General features: G+C 49.2%; 1 protein-coding gene across 1 annotated transcript in view; it reads right to left on the reverse strand.

Annotated features, from left to right (window-relative positions):
• Positions 1 to 4414: 4414 nt before the first annotated feature.
• The window catches only part of ZMYND10 (zinc finger MYND-type containing 10), a 173604-nt gene continuing 164575 nt past the window's right edge, over positions 4415 to 13443 (reverse strand). The window contains exon 12 of the mRNA XM_078661272.1: positions 4415 to 5492. Within this exon, the coding sequence (XP_078517398.1) occupies positions 5396 to 5492 (97 nt within the window). The 3' untranslated portion in view covers positions 4415 to 5395. The remainder of the gene's footprint in view (positions 5493 to 13443) is intronic.

Here is a 13443-nt window from a genome sequence, read left to right on the forward strand (position 1 = left end):
CGGAGGAACACCGGAGGGTTCTGCTTGCTCAAATACTCAGCACATGGCCTCGTAAAACTCTTATTTGAGCTAGGGTCGCTCCAGCTACTCGAAACGGGGAGAGGCGTGGGGTCGGTCCTGGCAACAGCTTTGCAGAACCGTGCCTGGAACGTCAATGCTCCTCACTCGTGAAGTCGAAGTCCAACTAGACCTTTTTTATGCTTCTTCCCTGAGTGTCCCGAGGACCTTGAGTACGATGAATAAAACTTGCGCTCCTGGAGCAGTGCGCGATCAAAGGAGGGGGACAGAGGGCTTCAAAAGTTCCAGCATACGTGTCCTAGTCAAGATACGAAACAAAAAAGTATACAGTTCTTGAGGATAAAGGAGATAAGTGATGGCAAGGTCCTAAGCGAAAAGCGAGGAAGTCTCTAAAGATATGAGGGAAGGGGGATCCTTCCTTTCAGAATGAGGGCCCAAATACACCCAGCCCCCTGGGTGTCATGCTTCATCATCGGGCATGCTCCTCATCGGGTCGGCCCTGCAATACCAGACGGGCCTCCTTTGCAGGGGCTCTTTGGCGGATATCTTTTATTCCTTGCCGTATGGTGAGGTGGGTGTAAGGGGCCCAAGAAGTGTAGAAGTGCAAGTATGTGAGTTAAGGTAGACTTGGTTAGTTAAAACAGGAAGTGGAAGAGTCAGGCAGAACATTTTTTAATGACCCTGCCTTCCACCCTGATTAAAAAAGTGGAGTGGCGACTCATTGCAGTGATGTTGCAATGTGTTGTGCTCAATCTCAAGTGGCTAGTAGTCAGGACTCCACCCAGGGTCTAGACCTTGGGTGGAGTCCAGACTACTAGCCACCTCGGGTACCATACTTTTCACAGCAGACTCTGTGACTTCTACTCTTAACCTCGAGGCCACCGGCCTCTCCCTGATTTTACCTAAACTGTCCACACTGCTTTGGCCCCCTCCCCAGGACACTCGTTACCTCAGCGTGCCCATCACGTGCCGAGATTTGATTGGGCCAGTCGCAAATATTTCATAGGTGAGTTCTTGCATCTCACCACTCTGCTTTAAATTTTAAACATTAGTCCACTTGGCATTATCGCTGCACTAACTGCGTTTGACCATAGTGGCACGAACATGGCTGATTGAGGCCATTTCTGAGCACCCTCCACAAACGTAGGGTTACAGTTAACACTTGTACACATATTGTGGTGTATTGTAAGGGAATATGATGGCATAATCCACTAACAATAATGTCACTCTGTTAGTGAAAATGTTTTCTTAAAAGTAAGCTTCTCATTTGTCTCTGTAGATTGGCCGCTGCATCGACAGACACCACACTTTGTTGGTGCAACGAATGGTAAAATTAGGTTAACATACCACACTGCCATAGTTTTTAGAGTAGATACATCACCGGTTCACTAGGTCCTGAAGAATTGCCGCCAGATCCACCAGACTATTAGGCAAGAAACATGTTGACCGCATGAGATTGAGCACAACACGTTGCAACATCACTGCAGTGAGTCGCCACTCCACTTTTTTAATAAGGGTGGAAGGCAGGGTCATTAAAAAATGTTCTGCCTGACTCTTCCACTTCCTGTTTAACTCACCAAGTCTATCTTGACTCACATACTTGCACATCTACACTTCTTAGGTCACTTACACCCACCTCACCATATGGCAAGGAATAAAAGATCTCCCCCAAAGAGCCCCTGCAAAGGGTGCCCGTAGAGTATTGCAGCGTCGACCCGACGAGGGGCATGCCCGATGATAAAGCATGACACCCAGCGGGTCCCATGACCTCCTCTTCCTCAATCAGGACCGAGACCTCCTTGGAGTAGCGCTAGATGGCGTTGACTGCTGGACCACAAGCAGCTTTAGGGACCGCTCCATCAAAGCCTTCGGCAGTCCAAGCACGACTTCAAGTCGTGGTTGCGCTCAAGTCACCATAAACACACAAAGTACGGGTCGTAACCAGCATGGTGTGGTGACAGCCATAGGGCCACATGTATGTACCTCATTTCAGATCGGGAAAAAAGGCTTTCCAAAAGTACCAAACCCTATTTGCGATTCGCTATTAGGGAATGTGTAGGAATCGCTAATATTTTAGCGAAACCTACATGCGTAAGGAATTGCGATTCCTTAATAGCGATTCCTTAAAAATCGCTATTAAGGAATTGCAATTCCTTAGCTCTGTGGTTCCCAAACTGTGCGCCGCGACTCCCCAGTGCGCCGTAATGAGGTGCCAGGGGCGCCGCGCACAGCTAGGGTGACCAAACGTCCGTAAATTTCAGGGCCATCACAGGGAGCAGCGCTGCTCCCCTGTGAGAGGCCTCACCCCCGCTGCTGGAGCCGCCTCGCACTCCTCCAGGAGCACAGGAGCAGCCCCTCCCGCCCATTTAAATTCTGTATGGGGCTGATTGCCACTTACTGAATGACAATGGGGCAGTCAGGGGTGTTAAAGCATGTGGTGGGCTCCTCCTGCCTCAGTGTACAGAAGGGCATTCTGTTAGATAAAAAAAAAGTAAAACGCCCACGCTGCAATGTTAGAGAACACTTCATTTAAAGAAGCCTGTGAAATAAGCTTAAAAGAAGAGGTTAACGTTCTTTCACTCTCTCATCATTTTTTAACTGAAGTATTTTCAATATTATATTCAACAATGCCATGGTTGCTGCTTTTTTATTTTAAGGAACTAGCAACCATTGACAAAGCCAATAGTCCTGGCTTGTTGTTGGTGCAATGATACTTGCTGTATTATATATCTGGATGCAATGACAGAAACAACATAATACCAGTCGGGCGCAACACTATGCTAAGCGCAGATTTTTAGCCTAGGTGTTTTAAACTGCGCTCTTAATTACATCCAACACCCCCTTTGAAGAGATTCCCCATTTTTTTTACACCGCTTAAAGCCCTGGAAACAACACCATGTTACAGTAACCTCACATCCTGGCACTGTGCATCATGTGTGACTCATGACTTCTAGGTTTTCAGTCTGCCTATGTGCAGGGGCATAGTGAACTCTCCCCCACCTCACCCCACCCCTTGCTGTAGTTCGTTCTTGATAGGCCTCTTCTGCCTGCAACTCTGCAGACAAAGGCTCAGCTCATAATGTGGAAAGGTGGGTGAGTAAATAAGTGAAGGAATGTCTGAATGGCTGGATGGATTACTGAAAGGATGAATGCATGAATGAAAGGGGGAATGGATAGATAATGAAAGAAAGGATGGATGGATGAGTGAATGAATGGAAGTATGGATGAGAGAAAAGGTAAATAGATGGATGTATTGGTGGAAAGGTAGATGGATGGGTAAAAGTGTGGATGGGTGTGTGAAAGGATCGATGGATGAGTGAAAGGGCAGCTGATGGGTGAGTGAATAGGTGGATGGGTGTGTGAAAGGATGGATGGATGGATGAATAAAAAGGGTAGATGATGGGCATGTGAATGGGTGGATGGATGAATTGATAAGTGAAATGGTGAATGGATGGATGAGTGAAAGGGTAAATGTAAGGATTTATGAGTTAGTGAAAGGGATAGATGGACAAAAGGATGGATAGATCAGTGAAGTGAAAGGGTGGATGGATGGGAGATCGGATGGCTGGATGAGTGAACGGATGGTTGGATGAGTGAAAGAATGCATCCCAATTACTTTAAGGAAGATAACAGGAGGTACATACCACCCACCCACCAGTAAAAAAATGGTGGGGAGCCACGGCCAACTGCCGATTAGGTCAAGGGAGCCACAGGTCAAAAAAGTTTGGGAACCACTGCCTTACCTTGATGCATGTGCCCCTTAATTTTTTTTCTAGACACAACCCTTTTTTCTTTAAGGAAAACGGGCTCCGTTTAAAAACAAAAAAAGATTGTTTTATTTAAAAGCAATCACAAACGTGGTGGCCTGCTGACCCCAGGAGGCCACCATCCCCGTGATTTCAGCGATTCATAGGGGGTCACAAATTGCAACCTACCCCATTAATATTAATGAGGTAGGTCGATTTGCGACCCCTACGAATCTCTATATAAAACTCTTGGAGTTTCATACATTTGTATTAGCGATTACCTAATTGTGATTCGCCGAAAAATCGCAATTAGGTAACCGCTGTTATAAATGTTGATACATCTGGCCCATAGTCTCTCCTCATGATGCAATATGCCTACAGGTTCAAGAGTGGCGACAGCCCCACACTGGAAGTGATACATTAGGCAGTGAGCCACTGAGGGTGGCCACAGCCAACGGAGGTTGGGCTTTCATGGATTGGATCCCCAAACCCTGGCAAATCCAGGCGACAACCACCTACATCAGTCTGCATGAGCATTAATGCCCAGCAGCAGCATTTATTCCTGCATTCATGATCGCTGTTCAGTGACTGCAGTATTTTTAACAAACTTGTAATTTCGGGGTTGCAGCAAAAAATGAAATGAAAATAGATACATACTCCAAAACAGTTGTGCTTTATTAAATTATATTGATTCATACATATATTCTTCTGTTGATGTCAAAACAACTTTTAAGTGTTTTGAGAGGCACTTCTTTTCAAGTTGAAATTCAGCAAGGAGTACAATAAAACTTTCCAACAACTCAGCGCAATGAGGGTTACGCGGCCCAATAAATACTGAAACTGTAAAGAAGCATGGCTTTAATTCGGGAGTGACCACTACTCACCAAGTTAAACATATTACACATCTTGGTGATATATTTGTAAGACGTCTCTGTCCCCAGCCCTCCCTCACTCTGGTTTTGCATTACTTAGGAGTAATCTGGGCTGCAACTAGCGCCTGGTGATTTCCCTTCTTCTGAACTCCCCCCACTGCAAACATTGTACCAGAAAAAGAAACCACGCTAAGAAGGTACATGACACCACCAGAACCAGAAGTACTTCAGATAGACAAAACCATCAGAGGACAACTTGGCATGCCTCACTTAAACCTAGAGGAAGGGAATACAAGCCTGAGAATTAGAAAATGCAACAGACGAATACAGTGTCAGAAGCAGTAACTAAAAGGAGAAAAGAGGCCACAATGAAGAGAACATGAAGAAGAGAAGTGGTCGGACATAGGTTGCAGAAGACAACTGGAATATTAGGTAAAAGTGAAAGGAGGGACATGGAGAAAATATCAAAGAAAGAGATCAGAGAGGCCGTCAGAAGAAAAGAGAAAAGTATTCATTTCCAGAATGGCAGTGAGTAGGAAGTGGGATAAAGGGATGAATGAAGAAGATGAAAGAGTGAGAAACAAAAATGCTGCTGTTGTCAATGAGTAAAGCTAAATGAGGTATACGATGGGTGAATTTGATGTGTGAGAAGGGGCGGTTCAATTTCTGCTGGAACGCACTCTGCTGATGAGGGACATAGAACTGTCTATGTCGTGTTCGCAGGAAGACAAGGGTGTTAGACAGAGCATTGGCCCTCCTTCATGTCTGCAAATGGACCTCCTTCAGTGTTTTTATCGCGTCAGCCATCAGATCGCAAGCCTTCTTGTGCTTCTGCCAGTGCTTCACCTGGCACTCTCTGCAGGGAAAAAGTACAAGAGTGGTGTCAACAAAGCATCGAAGAGGGACAGTGGAGTCATCTTTGAGACAAGGAGATCAGTTATCTTAACACCTTCGGTGCTCATGGCGGCTCCCAGCCCTCATGAGTCAGGGTAGGCGTGTGCTCATGACGGCCGGGAGCCGTCAGAACATTGCCGCTCCTCCCACGCGCCTCTAATTCCCCGCCTGTGCGGGCGAATTAATCAGTGGGCGGAGTTCTGACGACTCCCAGCCGTCATGAGCACACGCCTACCGTGATTTATGACGGCCGGGAGCCGTCATGAGCACCGCGGCGCCACGCAAACCCCCTCACACCGCGGTGCAATTCGCGCCGCAGAGTGGGGGTTAAGGCCACTGATAGCTGACTGTTTGCAGCGAAGATGGATAAAGATCTCAGAGCCACACTTAGCAACACAGGCACAAACGCCTTGTTACAAGCACAAGGATGAAACTGAAAAACCATGAAATGCCATCTCAATGCACTAGAACTAGCATACAATTAGTGAATGATTTAAAAAAAAAATGTTTGCATAATATTAATATTATTATTATTTTTTTTTTTATTGAAATAACAACAAGAAACACAACAAACATCACAGGGCAGTATTGACAATTGAGCAGTTGGGCATGGGTCCGTACAGAAGGCGCTCCGGCATACAGTATACAGTCAGTAACCACAAGAAAATGGGGGGGGAGGGAGGGGGGGGCAGCGAGGAGAAAAGCAACAATACCTACAAAGTCAATAAGTGGAACAATGCGACATCAGGGAGTAAAGCATGTGGGGGGGTGCAAACATCTCCACGAAAGGAGTTCCACTGCGACCAAATTCTACTCCATTTCTTGGGTCGACCCCGAGACAAGTAAACAGTTTTCTCCCTAAACATGCACCAGTCCATGTTTCCCTTCCAGGACAATACAGTAGGCGGCCTGTTGGAACCCCACAGTTGTGCAATGTCTCTTTTCGCAATCATATTGCCCAGGGTCGCCCAGGCGGTCTGAGCCGTATTATAGTCAGTGGGCTCCCAGACATTAAGGAGACAACGCCTGGCTTCGGGAGGTAATGCAACACCAGTCACCCTTTCCATTACAGCATGTACGCGGGACCAAAATTCACACACCACCGGACATTCCCACAGAATATGGAGAAAGGTGCCAACCTTGCCGCATCCACGCTTACACAGATCATCTACAGAATAACCCATGCGAACCAGACTCGGACCAGTGACATATACACGTAGGAGGATCTTGAGTTGAACGAATCGAAGGCGGGCTGGTATGGTGACCTCCTTGGGCGAGGACAAGGCGGACTGCCAGTCCTCATCATCCAATTCTAGACCATCTGCGGTCCACGAGGCCCTGAGGCGCACAAGCAGATCAGCCCTATTGTTTATGAGCTTCTTATAGATCAGTGAAATCGTGCTATCGGGTACATGTCCATCAAGGATACGATCCTCGAGGGGAGAGGACTCAGGAAGATCCATACCCATGGTGAAAACTGACAATAGGGCGTGCCGGACCTGGGCATATCGGAAATATTCCCGTTCCCTCAGGTCGTATTCAGCCTGTAGCACCGCAAAGGACTTAACGTCCCCTTTGGACCAGAGATCCCCCACCTTGCTGATACCAATCATGTCCCATTTATCAAAACCTTTCGTTCGCCATAAATTGCCCAAACATTCAGAGTCATACAGGGGGGTCGCACGGGTAAATCTGTCATTCCATCCAAGAGCCGCAGTCGCATCACGCCACACTCGCACCGCAATTTCAGTGGGTCCTGTAAGCGATTTACAGAGCCTCCGGGAATATAACTCCCTGTTGAAGTTTCCCCCCGGCAAAAGGTGCTTATCCATTGCAAAGGCCGGGGCCGGACCGGGGGCATAGGTCGCGTGGTTAACCGCACTCAGCTGGGAAGCCCAATAAAAGCGCCTAATGTCAGGGAGAGCGATACCTCTGTCGTACCACGGCAATGTGAGTTTAGACAGAGCAATGCGTACACGCCCATCCCAGACAAGACGCCTTTGTAGGCCCTCCACCTCACGAAAGTACCGAGAGGGAACAAGATCAAACGAGTTCTGGAGAGCGTACAGAAATCTGGGCAGCGACATCATTTTAAAAAGGGTCGCACGGCCCAGCGGGGACAACGGCAATTGACGCCAACGAGCGACATTTAACTTCAGCCGTTGTAGAGGAGGTAGCAAGTTATGTTCATAACGGACGGCGGCATCCAAGGAGATGTAGATCCCCAGGTATTTAAAGCCGGTCTCAGTCACTTGAATTGGACATCTACGAGGCAATGGGGGGATTCCCCCAGCCAAAACGTAGACACAAGATTTAGTCCAATTAATAACGAGACCCGAGTTCTTCCCGAAGGAGGTCAGAACATCGAAAAGCACATTGAGAGATTTCCGAGGGGAGGTAAGGTACAAGAGGATGTCATCCGCGTAAAGCGAGATACGATCCTCAAAGTCGGGAGTCCACCGAATGCCCCTCATGGAAGGCTCCCAACGGAGCCACTCAGCCAGCGGTTCCAAAGCGAGGGCGAAGAGTAACGGAGACAGCGGGCAGCCCTGCCGGGTACCCCGCCCGAGCGCAAAGGCCCCAGAGACCTTACCATTAACCACCACCTGTGCCAGGGGCTCCTCATAAAGAAGCTTAACCCAAGCGAAAAACCCCGGGCCGAACCCGAACTTCGAGAGGGCAGCCCAAAGGTAGGGCCACTCAATGGTATCGAAAGCCATCGTAGCGTCAAGGGAAACTAAAATGGCCGACTCAGTGAGAGTCGCAGCCCTCGCGAGAACTCCGTGGAGTCTCCACAAATTAAGGGCGGTGTTACGATGAGGAATAAAACCCGACTGCTCCATATGGACCAAGTCCCCGATAACCGTAACCAAGCGGGTAGCCAACAGTTTGGCAAGAATTTTGGGTTCGGCGTTAAGCAATGAAATGGGTCTATACGAGGCACAGCGATTACGAGGTTTACCTTCCTTGTGGAGAACCACAATGTTAGCAAGCCGCTGATCCGCAGGCAAGGAGCCAGAGTCCAAAGCCTCCAGGAACATTCCCCTTAAATAGGGTGCCACAGTGTCGGGTCGCAGCTTATACAATTCGACGTTTAAGCCATTGGGGCCCATTGCTTTACCTGAGCGGAGGGAGCGGATAGCATCCGCGATCTCGTCTACCGTGATGGGCGCGTCCATGAAGTCTCTGTCGTCCTCTGAAACACAGGGCAACGCAATGTCCCGAAGAAGTAACCGGGAATCCTCCTCGTCTCTAACAGAGACCGAGGCATACACAGTTTGAAAGTGGTCAACAAAACAATCACCGATCCCAACAGGATCAGTAACACGCTCACCATCCAGCCTCTCGATCACAGGGACAACACGATTCTCTCTCTCTTTCTTATCCAGCCACGCAATCAATTTACCAGCCTTGTCCCCCACATCATACAACCGGCCCTGTTGCTCACTGTACATCACCTTAGCCGCATCAGTAACGAGGGCTTTGTAATCAGCCTGCTTCAAACGGAGGGAATGCGACACCAAACGTGACACCCCAGAACCGAGGTCATTCTCAGGTGTAGTGATATCTGTTTCAATCCGCACAATTTCCTCATGTCTAGCCTTCTTTGCAGCAGCAATAAGTGACAGTGACTGCCCACGGATAACCGTCTTGAAAGCCTCCCACAGCGAAACAGAAGAAGAAACAGACCCCACATTGTCATTGAAGTAATGGTCAATAGCTTTAACAATTTCAGAACGGGTCTTAGGATTACGAAAATACCAAGGATTGATGGGGGCCATCCTACCCACACTGCCAACCCCAACCCGAAACCGAAGCCACAAAGGAGAATGGTCCGATATGCCCCTGGGAAGATGACGAACCTCATCAATGAGGGAAGATTGGGCTGAGGGCATCAGAAAATAATCTAGCCTGGAGAGACTACCATGCGCCCCAGAGTGAAAGGTGTACTGAAGCTGTGTGGGATGCAGCAGTCTCCAGCTATCAATGAACCCAAAAGTATCCAGCAGATCACTTAGCCACATCTGAGATCTGGCCAACTCCCGGGGCGGAAAACGGTCAGCAGTACCAGAGACAACGGAGTTAAAGTCCCCACCAAGGATAAGAAACCCCTCGGGCGACCCCAGCACAACCGTACCCACATCAGCATAAGTAGGGGCCTGTAGGCCCGGAGGGACATAGATCGAGAGAATGGAGAGAGTCTTCCCCTCCCATCTACCCGTGAGGGCAGCATAGCGCCCCCTATCATCAAGTATCACCTCATCGATCTCGAAAGGGAGAGACGACCGGATGAGAATGCCCACCCCCCGGGAGCCAGAAGTGAAACCAGAGTGAGCGACCAAGCGATAACCACGCCTATTCAAGGCCTGACAGACGTTACCAATCAGGTGTGTCTCCTGTAGGAGAACAACATCGGGAGAATGGCGTCTGAGGAACTGCAAGACCACCCCCTGCTTTATTCTGTCTCCCAACCCATTAACATTCCAGGACAACAGTTTCAACTCACCACCCCCCACCCCCGAGAACAAAGCAGGGCACCCCACACACGAACCCAAATGACACGAGCAGAAAGGTGAATCAATATGAAGCCCTGGGACAAAAAGGAAACACACACAGTCCCCCCCCACCACCCCCAACTGAAACCCGTTACAACGCCCCCCACCCTGCACCCCTGCGTAGGACTCAGAAGCCACCCCAACTTGCAGTGTGCCTGTCGCCCCATAGTGAAACTAATCTACACAAAGAACCCAGGAGGAGAAAGAGTCCCCAGTGACCCCCGCCACCCTCAGGCCCAAGCAATAAAATAAAAGCAAAAGAACCAAAGTCCAGACTCAGCCGAGAAAGTAGAGAAGTTCAGACGCCAGGGCCCACGGCATCATTCTTGCTCCGACAAGCCACCTTCAGCACCACCAGGGTGCTCAGTTCGATCATCACTTTTGGGCAAAGAGTCAAGCCAGTCACGGACACTGTCCGGGCGATCAAAGAAAAACGTTCGTTCACCACGCACCACACGAAGTCTGGCCGGAAACAGCATGGCGTATTTGAGTCCCAGGTCCCGCAACCGTCTCTTAACTCCCTGAAACCCCATCCTCTGCCGCTGTACAAATGGAGTAAAGTCGGGATAGAAGTTCACAGTAGAATTCTCGAACTTCACCGGGCCTTTGTCCCGGGAGGCTTGCAGGATAGCGTCTCTGTCCCTGAAGTGGAACAATCTGGCAACAATGGGTCGCGGGGGAGCCCCGGGCTGCGCCTTCCCTCCCGGAACTCTGTGAGCTCGCTCAACCGCAAAGAATTTGGTGAGCCCGGGGGGGAGCAAGATAATTCGCAACCAGATCCTCCACTAGGAGGTAAGTAGGTCGGGTGTCTCTGGAACGCCAATAATGCGCACGTTATTGCGACGGGACCGATTTTCGTAATCCTCCAGACGACCTGCCATCATGTCACGAGCGGAACGCAGGTTACCGATCTCCGTTTGGATCTCCGTAACATCAGTAGTCAGGCTGGAAGTCTTCAAATTTAACTCCTTAACCCTCTCATTGGTCTTCGCCAAGTCCGCTCTGATTAGCGTGACATCCACGGCCACCGTGTCTATCTTGGAGGCAAGCGCCTCATATTGCTGTCCCATAGAGGTATGAAGGCCGGTGATGGCGCCCATGACATCCTGCAATGATAGTTCCGGTACAGCCTTAGGATCGTCAGGCGAACGGCTAGCACCGCTGGGGGACCCCATTAGTTGAGAATAATGGTCCATAATATTAGTCTGGGATGGGCCTCCACGAAGCGATGCCTTGGTCTTACGTTTCTCCGGCTCTTGTCTAGTGGCCATACTGGAATAGGGACCCCGGAGGGGTCTGCCCGACCTGGTGAAAATGGCAGAATGCGATGAGGCCAAAAAGCCACGAAACTGGACCAAATGGGCAAATGTCAACAACGTTGAGGACACGGTGGTCAAATGGAATGACTGGAAATAGTGCCGCTAGACCAGGCTGGAGCAGGAGGCAATCTGAGCCGTAGTACAGTCAATCCGCGCCGGGAGTAGGAAGTGAAACCGAAAGTTAGACAGAGGCCTTCCAGGGGGGAGAAACCCCTCCGGCCGATGTTGTTCAACTACTCCCCGGCCAGCAAGGCAACTGAGCCCCCGGTGTCGCCTCGGGGCGGGCCGAAAAAGGTCCAGACGATGTAAAAATGGACCCAAGCGTCTGATTTCGATTTTTCGAAGAATGTTGAAGTTAGCCAGAGTCCGCCTTCAAAAGCCCATCGGTAAAATCAGGATTCGGAAAGGATAGATGCGAAGGGCGGCGCGGGTCTCGGGAGCTCCTCACTCACGCGACCATCTTGGATGCCCGCGAAGCTCCTCCTCCATAATATTATTTTTAATTCATTTTCCAAAACATCCAGAATGGATATCCAAAGAAAAGGTCAGGTAATTTAGCGGATTAGATATATAGGACTGCTCTATGGATTTGTTTTGCTTAAAAGACCCAACAGGTATGAAATTGAATTGAATTGAAAACACATTTGTATAACGCATGGCTACTCGGGAGCATCCCAGCGCTGGGCATTACTAGAGGAAACAAAACCTTAAGGGAAGTGCAAGGTCTTTATCTGTTTTCGAAAGGCGAGATGGTTATATTCCCTGCGAAGGTACAGCGGTAGAGTGTTCCACAGCTTGGCGGCGTTATACGAAAAAAGCCGACCTCCACTTCTGGCTTTCTTGATCCTAGGGACCCCTACTGAATGGAGCTCATCCGAGCGCAGCTTCCTATTAGCCCTATAGGGGCGAATCATGGCTGAATTTATCGGTGGCCCGTTCCCATGCAAGGATTTATGGACAACGCAGAGGGCCTTAAAGCTGATTCTTTCCTGCCCCGGAAGCCAATAAAGAGAGTGTAGTGCAGGTTTTGCTGAACAGCGATTGGAAACTCACATCAACAGTCTGGCTGCATAGTTTTGTACAGTCTGAAGTTTTGCGACTACTGAATTTGGGGTGCCTAGATATAAAGCGTTGCTATGGTCTATCCTGGAGAGTATAAGCAATTGGACTAGCACTTTTTTTGCTAGGAAGGGAAGAAGGGGAAGCACTTTGCGGGCCATTCTGAGCAGGCCATAGCATGTAGCCGCAGTCTTCCTGGCTTGCGCCTTGAAGGTCAGGTTCTGATCTAGTCAGATGCCCAGGCACTTTATCTCAGCTTTTGACTTAAAGCTTAAAGGATTGCCGAGGATCATGTGCTCAGTTTTCTCACCGTTGAGTTTTAGATGTGACAAACCCATCCACTTAGAAACTGATCTGCATGGGTCAGCGCTACGACCAGTTGAGTATCGTCGGCGTAAGTTACCATGTGGATCCCGAAGGGGGCTACAATATGCGCTAACAGGGCCATGTAAACATTAAAAAGAGTCGGGCTCAACAATGAGCCCTGAGGGACTCCACACTGGAAGGGAATTGGTTTTGAGGTGATGTCATCCTCAAATACCTGAAAGAATCTTCCCTCCCAAAATGACCGCAGCCATTGAAGCACAGTGCCAGTTACTCCTGCGCTCCTGAGACGGTGAACCAAGATACAATGGTTCACCGTGTCGAAGGCCGCGCTAAGGAGGAGTATTATGGCTGAAGATCCTCCCGAATCTAGAACCTTTCTAGCTTCTTCCACAAAAGGTCAACAGGGCAGTTTCAGTGCTTTCCAGCAGGCGGAATCCCGTTTGGGAGGGATGGAGCAGATCATGGGATTCAAGAAAACTGGAGAGAGTGTGATTTACATATTTCTCCACGATCTTGGTGCTGCCAATTTCAGGATATTGGGTGGTGCCGGATCCCTAGGCGACCTACTTTTGACCGAGGACGAAAGGGTTAAAAGTGATTCCTGGGGTAAAGGTGCAAAGGTCTCCAGCGAATATTCAGTTACATGCGGACC

This window comes from Lissotriton helveticus, chromosome 9 (genome assembly GCF_964261635.1).
Source record: "Lissotriton helveticus chromosome 9, aLisHel1.1, whole genome shotgun sequence".
NCBI lineage: Eukaryota > Metazoa > Chordata > Amphibia > Caudata > Salamandridae > Lissotriton > Lissotriton helveticus.